The sequence below is a fragment of the Paramacrobiotus metropolitanus genome, unplaced genomic scaffold (assembly GCF_019649055.1).
Source record: "Paramacrobiotus metropolitanus isolate TYO unplaced genomic scaffold, Prichtersi_v1.0 Parri_scaffold0000028, whole genome shotgun sequence".
Taxonomy (NCBI): domain Eukaryota; kingdom Metazoa; phylum Tardigrada; class Eutardigrada; order Parachela; family Macrobiotidae; genus Paramacrobiotus; species Paramacrobiotus metropolitanus.
This window is the reverse complement of record NW_026570248.1, coordinates 154,185-166,506: the sequence shown is the minus strand read 5'-3', so window position 1 is coordinate 166,506 and position 12,322 is coordinate 154,185. Positions and strand designations below refer to the sequence as shown.

Here is a 12,322-nt window from a genome sequence, read left to right as displayed (position 1 = left end):
CCTGATGGTTTCACTGCGTAGTGTTCATGGTCAGGCGCCGGTAATTTTCGGTCCGTCCGAGCATATGGTGACGGATCACTGACACCAAATTTATTTTCTGCTCGGATACGGAACTGGTAGTTCCTATCGGGTTTCAGTAATCCCAAGATTTCGTATTCAGTATTAGGAATGCCGTGCGCAATAGGATGCCAGTCGCTTCGTGGGACCTCGCACATTTCCACTATGTACGTAATGGGCGTGGCTTCGGTGGAATCCGTTATGGATGGCTTCCAAGAAAGTAAACAACCACTTCCGGTGAGGTTACTGATCCAAGGGGCTGACGCCAAAGGCCAAGGTGGACCTGTAAAGCGCAATAGAAAAGATCATGTCGCTGATGATTCTTGTGTGTACAACAAGGTAACGATGTTCTACAAAAAATCCCGAGGAAGTAAAAGTTTTATTTACCTGCAACACGTCGCCGTCCTCGTAAGCCAGAATCGTCCCGACGCGAATCGTCATCTTTGGGCACGGTGACCTTAAGTTCACAGTTCGTTTTGGCTCGTCCAGCTTCGTTAGTGACAACGCAGCTGTATCGGCCTTCGTCTCGCTTTCGGGATTCCTTAATTTGCAAGACCAGCGTACCGTCCGGGTGGGCATCGATACTGTATTTGGGTCCTTCACTCAGTTCAATACCGTCCTTGAACCTAGAAAAATGGTGCTCATTTGGTTACTGAGCTGCAACGCTTAGCAGTTATTTTGAAAGCTTACCATTTTACTACCACCTCCATGGGCTCGGTCAGTTTGCAGTCTAACTTAACCTTTTCGCCTTCTACCACTTCTGTATCGCGAAGAGGTTTGGCGAAGGCTGGAGCACGAATTTCTCCTTTAGGTCGACCGGATGTATCCCCTCTGTCACCAGTCGGCTTCGGTTCAACGACATTGAGGTACGCCGAGCATTGCGCTTCGCCCTCTTCATTCGTAGCAACCGCTGTGTACTGACCCACACTTTCTCTAGTTACGTTACGAATAAGCAACCGGCTCCATCCGATTCTTTCCTTGTGCACAATTTCGTACTTCGACCCGGTTTCGGTGATCTCGTCCTTGTTGAAGAGCCATTTAATTGTCGGCATAGGCTCACCGGTCACTTGACATTCAAAGTGCACGTCGTATCCACTGGATGCTTCAGCATCCGTGAAGCGGCGGACGAATCGCGGCGCCACGCCATGCGGCTTCCGTTTGACCGGCAGCCGTGCTACGTTGATGGCAGCAAAACAACGAGCTTGTCCGACTGAATTAGATATCTCGACGGTATAAACACCGGAATCTTCCGGCATGGCAGCCGCGATTTGCAGAGAGGAGGTTGTTGCATCGCTGGTAATTGTCACGTCTTTGTGTGACTGAATTAATCGATCATTCAAAAACCATTTCACCGTTGGAGCAGGAACTCCGACAAATGCACAATCCAGATTCAGAGGTTCGCCTTCGTTGACTGTCTGCTCTCTGGGTTTCTTCGTAAAATAAGGAGCTTCGTGGCCAGCAATTTCCGTTTTCTCTGCAAAACTTTTCCGTCAGCATTGTAGCCAATTAAAAGCGTAGAGCAGTATTTTGTTATCGCATAACTATAACAACCCACTGCTAACGGGCGCAATGAGGTTTCCGCAGTATGGTACGTATGTACGTTGCTCACCTTCGACCGTAATGGTGCATTCTGTAGACGCTTCACCCGCTGCATTGGTTGCTGTACAGCGGTACAAATCAGCGTCATTCATCACAACTTTCCTGACGGTCAAAACCGAGCCGCCATGACCATCGTCCGAAACGGAGATTCTCGAATCAGGAAGAATCTCCTTTTCGCCGCGCCACCATTTAATCGTGGGATTAGGAAATCCTGAAGCTCTAACACGTAATGTCAGCGTCTGCCCAACAGTGACGGTTTGGTTTTTTAATGGAGTGACAAACGTGGGAACAACATGATTCCTCGTTTTGTCCGGAATGTCTGTAAAAGGCACAAATCAAATTAGTTATACCTCTTAAAAAGACTAAACTAAAACACAGCAAACCTTGTTTAACGATCAGGTCAGCGTCACTGGTTGCCTTTCCGGCTGGATTGCGTGCCAAAGCGACAAAGACTCCAGCATCCTCCATGAATGCCTCTTTAATAATCAATTTGTAGGTGTTTTCATTAACGACATAGCGGTATTCATCACTGTCGCGTATGGTCTTTCCGTTTTTCTGCCAGATGACCGATGGTTTTGGCTCGCCGATAACTTCGCACTGGAAGATGGCCTTTTGACCTTCCCGCACGATTTGGGTTTCCAGAGGGGTGATAAATTCGGGTTTGGAGCCTTGCTCTTCATCTTCCGGGATTGCTTCCTCTTCCTCCATATCGACATCGGAGCCGATCGTGTCGTCCACGGTACGCTCATCTTCTGCGAGAAATTTTAAATACACTTCAGATCGTTCCGCATTCGTATTCTACTGAGCTACTAAATTTGCTAAGTTTTTAAACTGAGATTTGCTCTTAAGTAAAGTACTACCTTTTTCGGCTTTGCTAGCTTCTGGGGCTTGACTAACGGAAGGTTCAATAATGGACGTATCGGCTTTGGGTTTCCTGGGTTTAGTTAAAGTTTTCATGGGAGAGCACGGCGCGCTCGGCTTCCCAACGCCTTTTTTATTTTCCGCCAAAATGCGGAATTCATACGTCTCACTTTCCACCAGATCCGTTACGCTGAATTTCGTCGTCGTCACCAGTGTTTTGTTGATTTTAGACCATCGTCCGACCTTTCCGGTTCGCCGTTCAATGTGATATCCCAGTATCGGGCTGCCACCGTCAGTCTCGGGCGGATCCCAGGCTAAATTAGTGGATGTTTCCGTTGTGTCTAAACATTCCGGCGTTCCAGGGGGGCCAGGAACATCTGAACGAAAAACGCGTACGCTTGACACAGCCGTAATACACCGTGTAGTGTAGTGGCTACGGCACGTAGCCATGCTATAGACAACTTCCGTACACGTTGTCAAACTGTAGGGTAGCAAGACAAATTATCATTATTCTTACCGAATGTGAAAGCAGCCAGCACTGGTCCCACTTCCGCCCCCTCTCCGGGCCCGTATTTATTCTCAGCCACCACACGGAATTCGTACATTTTACCCTCCGCTAGTTCCCCAATTTCTTGCTCAAGCGATTGGGTAGCAGCCACACGTGACCACGTAACACGGCCGGCCGAACGTTTCTCCACAATGTACCGCTGAATCGGGGCTCCTCCATCGGATTCCGGTGGTTCCCAGGTAATTGTCGCTTTTTCTGGGCCAATTTCCTTGACTTTGAGATTTCTTGGTGCCGATGGGACGCCTGTTGAAAGCAATAAATCATGAAAACATTTGACAACCAACGGAAACATCGCGAGTTTTTATATTACCTAACAGTTTTAAAATTATCGTCGCTTCAGCAGATCCTTCGGAGTTGGTGGCCCGGACAAGATACGATCCAACGTCAGATTGTTCCGCCTTTTTTATAACAATGTGAGATTCGTAATCTTGAAGGCTCTCCACGCGCACTCTGCGGGTTTCTTTAACAGGCTTGCCGGCATGGAACCAGTCCACGTCTGGATATGGGACACCCTCGAATCGCACCATAATGGACAGATTTTCTCCAGTCTGTGCTTCGACTACTTCGGGATAATCAAAAATTCGAGGAGCCTGGACGGCCTGTTTCACTTTAAGGTTCAGTGGCATTTCGGCCTTTCCCGCTGTAAACGCAAAAATATTGAACTGTTCACTGTTGTATTCTCCACTGAAACCAGCAGCTGTGCGACTCATGTATGTACAGTACCTTTGTTTTTAAAGGTAACTAGAATTTCTCCGGTGTCTTCTAACCGGCAGTGCTTGATAGTGCATTTGGTAGTCTTTTCGGTGGTCTTCAGTTCGAATCTGGTTTTGTTTTGGAAGGTGTCGGCTGTACTATTCCATGTAATGGTTGGTGTTGGTTTGCCGGTGAATTCAACAACGAACTCAGCGTCTTCGCCTTCCACCACCTCCAGAGTATCCTGATCAGTACGACAAGACGGTTTCTCCATCTTCTCAGGTTCCGTGGTGTCCGTTGCACCTTTAGGTGCTTCTGTCGTTTCCCCCTTAACCGAATCTCTGCGGGCTGGTCGTTGCTTAGTCAGTTTGAAGGGCTCCGACGCCTTACTCGGCTCACTTTCTCCAGCCTTGTTAACTGCCACTACTCGGGCTTCGTATTCGATATCCATTTCCAGGTTTTCCAGAGTGAATTTGGTCTGCTTAGTGACGGTTTTAGTGACCTTTCGCCAGTGTGTTGACGTACGCGTCTTAAGATAGACGTCGTAACCGGCGACCGGCTCACCGCCGTCGTCTTCCGGCGGTGTCCACTCGATGGTAGCAGAAGTCTCGGTGGTTTCCACTACTTTTGGTTGACCCGGCGCCGATGGCACACGGAAGGAATACTTGGCGTAAACGTCCTCCAAAACAGCTGGTTCACTGGCGCCGTTCTTATTAACGGCAAATACCGCAAAATCGTAGTTGCTATTTTCGACTAAGCCAGGAACTGTAAAGGTCAAATCGGCAGTTTCTCCCACATCCTGCCATGCTTTGCGGCCCGTACGGCGTTTTTGATTTGATAACCGGTAATAGGAGCGCCGCCATCGCTTTCCGGTGGAGACCACGCAATTTTGACGTTTTCAGGGGAAGCGTCCGTTACATGAAGGTTGGTAGGAGGAGAAGGTGGACCTTCACAAAACTCAGTTTATCAAAAGCTTAATTCAAGTTCACGGTTTACCACAATTTCTCGTGCGTAAATTTAACAAACCTTTCTGTTGTTTCTTTAGGAAGAACTGGTCACTTGGAACGCTGGCCTTGCTTTCTCCGGCATCATTAGTTGCCGTTATTTGTACTTCGTAGATTTTTCCAACAACCAAGTTTTGGCAGGTGTAGTTTTTCGTGGTAACCAGTGTTCTTGTCACCTTTTTCCAGTTAGTGCTTTCGATCTCCCTGATATACACATGGTAGCCCTGAATCGGCGCACCACCGTCGGTCTTCGGCTCGGTCCATTCAATATTCGCTTCTGTCTCTGTGCATTCAACCGTAGGTTTTCCAGGCTCCGATGGCACTTCTGTAACAGCAGCAATGGTAATCACTGCCATCAAAGCATATCATAAGGCTATTCTGGTTTACTGATGGTAGTCTTGGTTTGCACATCCTTCAGCTCCGCCGGCTCGCTTTCGCCGTGTTTATTCTTGGCAACCACTTTAAAGTCATAGGTGGCACCACTTTCCAGCTGCGGGATTGTCATGGAAGTGATCGGCACTTCGCCAATCTCCTCCCAATCTTCCGATCCTGCTGGTCGTTTGAATACTCCATAAGCCGTAATGGGTGATCCTCCATCATCCGCTGGAGCTTTCCAGACTAGCTTCACAGATTCTGGCTTAATATCCGTAGCACGCAGATTTTCGGGCGCCGAAGGCACAGCTAAAAATTGAGTTTTCCTTGCAATTTGCACTGGATTTCTAAGATATGGTATTCTTACGTACCCTTTCGAACAGGCTTTTTGAGCATGAACGCATCGGACGGTCGACTGGGTTCCGATTCACCACATTCATTCTCTGCGGTTATTTGTGCTTCGTACTCTTCGTCCGGTTTCAAGTCGTCCAGTGTATGGGTTGTAGTTTTCAAAAGAGTTTTGGTGACTTTCCTCCATTTCTTCGAGCCCTTTCGCGGAGATATACATTGTAGCCGTCGACGGGCGATTTATCGTCGGTTTTGGAGGGCGGCCAGGTAATAGTCGCTTCAGTTTCGGTGATGTCAGTCACTTCGGGTTTACCCGGTGCCGCTGGAAGTTTCATTTTAGCTGCTACATTAACATCCGCAATCTCCGCTGGCGCAGAGGGTCCGTGCTTGTTGACCGCCATGACCCGGAAGTCATACGTGCCTTCTGCAATTTTAGGGATGGTGAATTCGGTTTTTGGTGATTCTCCGACAGGACGCCATGAACGTTCTCCTTTGGGGCGCTTTTCAATGACATAGCTTGTAACTGGAGAATTTCCATCAGATTCCGGGGCTTTCCATTTAAGTATTACATTATCAGGTACCGCTTCGACAACTTCCAAGTCTCGCGGAGCAGTGGGAACACCTTGAAACATAAAACCTTTCAAAACAAATTTTAAATTAATTTTTGTTTACCGCATAATATTATACCTTCTTTTGGCTTCAGCATAAATCCATCGGACGCTGGACTGGGCTCGCTTTCCCCGGCCTTATTTTCTGCGGTGATTTGAACTTCATATTCAGTGCCTGGTTTTAGATCCTTCAGCACATGCGTCTTTTTCTTGGTCAGATCTTTGGTCACTTTTTTCCAAGCTTTCGTTCCTTTTCACGGACATAAACATGATAGCCATCGATCGGAGTTTCTTTTGTGGCTGCCGGGCCATCCCACTCGATTGTGGCTTCCGTCTCGGTGACCTTTGAGGTCGGCTTGTTAGGAGCCGTTGGTACTTCTACAATGGAGTGAATCATTAAACGACACGAAAACCTGTATGCCAACGGCTGATTAAAAATATAAAGCTTTGTCAAGTTTGCGCGCAGTTAACCAAAGCAATCAGTATGTTTGTTTGTAACTGGATGTGAGAAGCCTCTCGACTTGTTAATTTTTGCAGCAGAACACGACCAGCACATTCCAGATGTCAGTGGTTATTGACTTATTGTAGCTCCACCGCCTTGCACATTTGTTAGTGATGGAACGGAATTCTCACTCAGTTTTCCTTTGATTTCCACATTTTTCGCTTCGGCCGGCTCGGATTTGCCGTGCTTATTTTTCGCAATAACCCGGAAGTCAGATATCCCTTCGGGAACTTTTGGCACGTTAAAAGCGGTATCAACGGTTTCTCCTAAAGGCAACCAGTTCTTCTCTCCTTTGGGTTTTCTTTCGACTAGGTAACCAACAATCGGTGAATGTCCGTCGGACTCCGGCGCCTCCCACTTCAAAGCCACGTTTTCCGTTGTGGCTTCCAAAACTTTCAGGTTTTTAGGAGCTGAAGGCACCGCTATAGACCACAGAATTTTATATTCACTGCGCACGGTGGCATTTTGACGGCAAGACTCACTTTCTTCTGGCTTGGTGGTAAACGCATCGGACAGTGGACTTGGCTGACTTTCTCCCACTTCGTTAACGGCGGTCACCTGAACTTCGTACTCGGGTCCATACTTCAAATCGGTAATGGTATGCTCGGTTTTCTTAACCAGTTTCTTCGTTACTTTTTCCACTCCTTCTTGCCCTTTTCTCTTAGGTAAACATTGTAACCGTCCACGGGTTTTGTTGGTGTTGCTTCAGCGGCAGGCCACTGCACCGTCGCCTCCGTTGACGAGACAGGACTAACCGAGGGTTTACCAGGGGCAACAGGGACTGGGAATAAACGCCATATACTGGTTTATTACGAGTATTATTTTTATAAAATCAACATTCTAATTTTTGTACGCGTTTGTTGTCATGCCCTGGTGAATGTTGAAATTAAAGTAATGCAAAAGGTTATTATGCGAAAATTTGAAGTTACGTATTTTTACTCTTAACGAAACTTACCCTCCATTTCAGCTTTGGACTTCTTTACATCCACATCCTTGAGTTCCACGGGTTCTGAGAGCCCAATTTCGTTCCGTGCCATCACCCGGAAATCATGTGGACCTTCAGGCAGGCTAGGCGTGGTCAGCTGCATATCCACCGTGGTACCAACCGGCTTCCATTTCGTTGTTCCGCTCGGTCTTTCTTCCACAACATAGTCCTTCACAGGATTACTGCCTTCATCTTCTGGTGCTTTCCATGTCAGCTTAACGCCTTCCGGAACCGCTTCCACCACTTTAAAATCGCGTGGCGCCGACGGAACAGCTAAAGGTCAACATAATTAGTTAGCAGAAAAAACATGTCGCCACGTGTGAAAAACGTGCAACCCTATAGGCATTTTCCTGTTAACTTAAAACTGTTGCAAAGCAGTTCTAAGCTAAAATATTTGTCTCAAGCGCAAAGATGTTTTCGTACTTTGAATTTCTGTTTTCTCGGTGGGCTGGACAAAGGGTTTGCTAACGGGGCTGGGTTCACTTTCGCCCACTTTATTCACAGCCGTAACCTGTACTTCATACTCTTGACCGGGCATCAGATCAGTCAAAGTATGTTGCGTGGTCTTGACCAGCGTCTTGGTTATATTCTTCCATGCTCGCTTTCCCTTCTCCCTAATATACACTTTATACCCATCAACCGGTTGATTGGGTGTCGCCGTTGACGCCGGCCATTCGACGACAGCTTCTGAAGGGCTGGTGGGGTTCACTTCGGGTTGACCAGGGGCAAGAGGTACTACAAGCACGGACCGTTAACATGCAGGGAAGCCAATCTTGTGCGTATCGTGCTACCTTCCGTGACGCCTTTTTTAGCCGGTTTGATCTTCACGTCATTTACTTCTGCCGGTTCAGAAAGTCCAGTGTCGTTTCTCGCGCTAACTCGGAAATCGTAATTTCCTTCCGGCAAGCGAGGAGTTTTTAATTCTGTCTCCAAAGTAGTACCAACAGGTTTCCAATCATTTTTGCCTGACGGAGACTGTTCTACCAAGTATTCTTTGATAGGTGAACCGCCGGTCTCATCGGGTGCCTTCCAGCTCAGTTTGACACCCTCGGGCGATATTTCTAATACCTGAAGGTTTTTGGGAGACGAAGGGACGGCTGCAAATACACACATGCAAAAGCGGGAAGTATTCAAGGGAATGCAGAACACATACATTTAGTCTCCGCGATTTCCGCGGGCTGGGTGAACGGTTGGGAGACGGGGCTAGGCTCGCTTTCACCCACTTCGTTAACAGCAGTAATCTGGACTTCATATTCCTGTCCTGGAGTTAAGTCTGTCAATGTATGAGTGGTTGTCTTCACCAACTTTTTGGTGACCTTCTTCCAGGTTTTTTTGCCTTTCTCTCTAAGGTACACATTGTAGCCATCTACGGGCTGAGTATCGACTTCGGCGGGAGCAGACCACTCGATTTCGGCGGTTGTGGGGGAAGTAGGCTGTACAGAGGGTTCACCCGGGGCAGAAGGAACTAGCAGGATAAAAGCAAGATTTAATGGGATAAATGAAGTTTTATACAGATAATAAACATTGTAATAAGGAGATTTTTTCGTGCACTTACTTTCGATTAAAACAATTTCACTGGGCAAAAGGAATGGTTTTGACACTGGACTAGCCGCGCTTTCTCCCACTTCGTTAAAGGCCGTGACTTGCACTTCATATTCCTCTCCGGGCAAAAGGTCAGTCAGCGTGAATTCATTGGTCTTCACCAATTTTTTCGTAACCTTTTTCCAAGTCTTCTTCCCTTTTTCTCGGAGGTGAACGTTGTATCCATCCACCGGTTTGGTGGGTGTTGCTGTGGACACCGGCCATTCAACCTTTGCTTCCGTTGGGAAGGTTATCGTCACTGCTGGCTCGCCAGGGGCATCCGGTACTATAATGGAGAACAGCATGTAGTGAATTTAAAGAATGAATTATGGTAAATCAGGAAGTAAGAAATTATTCAGAATAATTTCATGCAGCCGCTTTGATGGTACCTAAAAACAGTCTTTCTACTGACCTTGCATCGTAGCGCGTCTCGGTTTCCCCTCAACCTTGACATCTTTGACTTCCGCTGGTTCGGACTGGCCGATCTCATTCGTCGCTTTCACTCGGAAGTCATATTTTCCTTCGTCCAACTTGGGAGTGGTCAGTTCCGTGTCAGCAGTGCTCCCAACTGGTTTCCATTTGTTGCTGTCAGAAGGTTTTTGTTCGACGGTATATTCGGTGACAGGCTTATTGCCCGTGTCATCAGGAGCCTTCCAGCTCAGTTTAACTCCGGTTGGGGCAGCTTCAATCACCTGGAGATTTTTCGGCGCCAATGGAACAGCTGGAAAATCAACCGTACTAAAAGGTTGTGTCCATGAAACAAATACGTTCGACTTACTGTCAACTTCAGCTTCTTCGGGCGTTAGTTGGAACGGTTTGGATACTGGACTAGGTTGGCTTTCTCCAGCCTCGTTCACCGCGGTAACCTGAGCCTCGTATTCTTTTTCGGGTTCCAGGTCTGTTAAAGAGTGGGATTTTTTCTTCACTAATTGTTTAGTGGATTTCTTCCATTGCTTGGTGCCTTTCTCGCGCAGGTATACGTTATAGCCGTCAGCCGGGGACGCTCCATCAGATTCGCCCTCCACCCACGTTAGCGTTGCTTCCGTCGGCGTCACATCCGTTACCTTCGGTTGTCCCGGTGCCGCCGGTATTTCTAAAATTTAATCACAATAGTTATGGTAATTAAGTATTAGCTCAACCGCGAGTTATATACAGTACATACCTGTTGCTTTTTTGCCAGGGATCACATCATGAATTTCCGCCGGCTGGCCAGTGAGGTCATCGGATTGTGGGGTCACACGGAAGTCATACGCTTGTTTGGGTGTCAGATTCGGTACTACCATTTCCGTTTTAGGGGTCTGTCCCGAGGAAATCCATTCTTCCGTGTCGCTCGGCTTGTGCTCAACAGCAAAAACCAAAGGCTTATCTGTTTCAGGTTCAGTCCATCCCAGTTTGACCGACTTTGGTGTCGAGTCGAGTACATGGAGATCTTCCACTGGAGCAATTTCTTCCTGCTGAGACGCTTTTCTCGAGGGTTTTGGCGGTTTTTCTGCAGGAACGGTTTCCTCAAGCTCTTCGCTCGCCGGTAGCACGAATGTCTCCGAAGGCACGCTCGGCTTGCCTTCGCCAGACTGATTCACTGCGGCCACTTTGACTAAATATTCCTTTTCCGGTGACAGATTCTGGATGACCACGGTGGGTTGGAGTACGGGTTCTTCGGTGGCGTTCTGCCAAGTGTCGGTGCCTTTCTCCTGAATGAGGACGTTATAACTTTTAATCGGACTGTCACCTGCATTGACCGGTTCATTCCATTCCAGTGTCACTTCCGTGGGAGTGGCATCAACCACAAACGGCTTTCCTGGAGCGCTTGGTGTGCCTAAATTTAATTTAAATTGTTATTTCAATAATACAGATTGCAGTCTACCCTTTTTTATAAACATATTTTGAGGACTTGCCAGCTGCCTTTGTCACTTCCGGCATTTTGGAAGGCTTTCGTGTGGGTTTGGGTTTTTCTTCTTCCTCCTCTGAAATATCACATTAAGCTCGTGTGTTACAATTTTATTAGCGTCTTCCACTGCATTTCACCTTCGGGTTGTGGTATTTCTCGTTTCTTTTCCTCTCCGGCCTTGAATAGGTCTGAGGGAGCACTCGGCTCACTTTCGCCAGCAGGATTAACGGCAGTTACGCGCGCTTCATATTCGGAACCAGGAATCAGATCGGTGATTTCATGGGATGTATCCTTGACAACGTTCTTCGTCACTTTCCTCCATCGAGTAGACCCCTTTTCTTTGACGGACACATTGTAACCGTCTACCGGAACATTTTCGTCGTTCGGCCCGGCTTCCCACTCAATCGTAACTCCCTTTGGTCCGCTTTCGGTGATGCGCGGTTTGGACGGTACCGCTGGAGCCTCTGCATAAGACCACAAGATCGTTACCACCGTTATGGGCGTACCTATAGACTAGAGTTATTTACTACCTAACTTTAGCCTCCAGGAAATGCAATCATCAATCAATGAATCATTGTGAAAATCTTACACTAGTTTCAGCAATTCAATTGCAAAACTATGCTTCAGTTAAAAGACGTACCTCTCAAAATCATTCACATGCACACACAACTACAAAAATTATGATTTTACGTGCCAATATGTTCGTGACCTTTCACTGTAAACTTCCTACACCATATTATTAAATTTGTAAGTAATTTTACCGTATGAAAATCGAGCAACCACGTTGGCCAGTTCAGTGGGTACACTGATTCCTTCGGCAGTTTTTGCTGTCACCCGGAAATCATATTTTGCATCTTCGATCAGATTTTCCACCACGCACTCTGCATCGGTTGTTTCCGTAGCAGCTTGCCACACTTTTCGCTCTGACCGTTTTTTCTCCACGATATAGCCAAGAACTGGACTACCACCGTCACTCTTGGGCGCTGCCCATGCCAGCTTGACATTGTCGGGTGTAGACTGCACAACATGCACGTTCTCCGGAGAGGACAAAGGCTCTACACAAAGTCACAGAGCGATGATTTTTAATGAATGCACCTTGATAATATTTTAAATGAAGCTTTGGCTTACCGGCTTTCTTAGGCTTTGGCGTTTCCACTTCTTCCGGAAGTTCCTCAGTTTCCTCTAAACATCATGGAACAAATTCATGGTTAAACCATAAAACAACGACTTTTTACTAGCAGCATTGTCAGGTTTAG

The 12,322-nt window shown here is 47.2% G+C and overlaps 1 protein-coding gene across 1 annotated transcript in view; it reads right to left on the bottom strand.

Moving 5' to 3' along the window:
* Window positions 1-12,322, bottom strand: part of LOC129588183 (twitchin-like) — a 35,222-nt gene that overhangs the window by 5,161 nt on the left and 17,739 nt on the right. Inside the window, 31 exon segments of the mRNA XM_055482311.1 lie at window positions 2-340; window positions 445-683; window positions 748-1,531; window positions 1,667-1,975; window positions 2,040-2,408; window positions 2,517-2,894; window positions 3,035-3,328; window positions 3,396-3,725; window positions 3,809-4,609; window positions 4,612-4,725; window positions 4,805-5,107; window positions 5,170-5,463; window positions 5,526-5,708; window positions 5,711-6,124; window positions 6,190-6,366; window positions 6,369-6,488; window positions 6,744-7,034; window positions 7,095-7,250; window positions 7,253-7,393; window positions 7,568-7,870; window positions 8,021-8,332; window positions 8,389-8,694; window positions 8,751-9,062; window positions 9,153-9,464; window positions 9,591-9,899; window positions 9,957-10,271; window positions 10,341-10,994; window positions 11,074-11,142; window positions 11,204-11,530; window positions 11,828-12,121; window positions 12,195-12,248. Of these exon segments, the coding sequence (XP_055338286.1) occupies window positions 2-340; window positions 445-683; window positions 748-1,531; window positions 1,667-1,975; window positions 2,040-2,408; window positions 2,517-2,894; window positions 3,035-3,328; window positions 3,396-3,725; window positions 3,809-4,609; window positions 4,612-4,725; window positions 4,805-5,107; window positions 5,170-5,463; window positions 5,526-5,708; window positions 5,711-6,124; window positions 6,190-6,366; window positions 6,369-6,488; window positions 6,744-7,034; window positions 7,095-7,250; window positions 7,253-7,393; window positions 7,568-7,870; window positions 8,021-8,332; window positions 8,389-8,694; window positions 8,751-9,062; window positions 9,153-9,464; window positions 9,591-9,899; window positions 9,957-10,271; window positions 10,341-10,994; window positions 11,074-11,142; window positions 11,204-11,530; window positions 11,828-12,121; window positions 12,195-12,248 (9,603 nt within the window).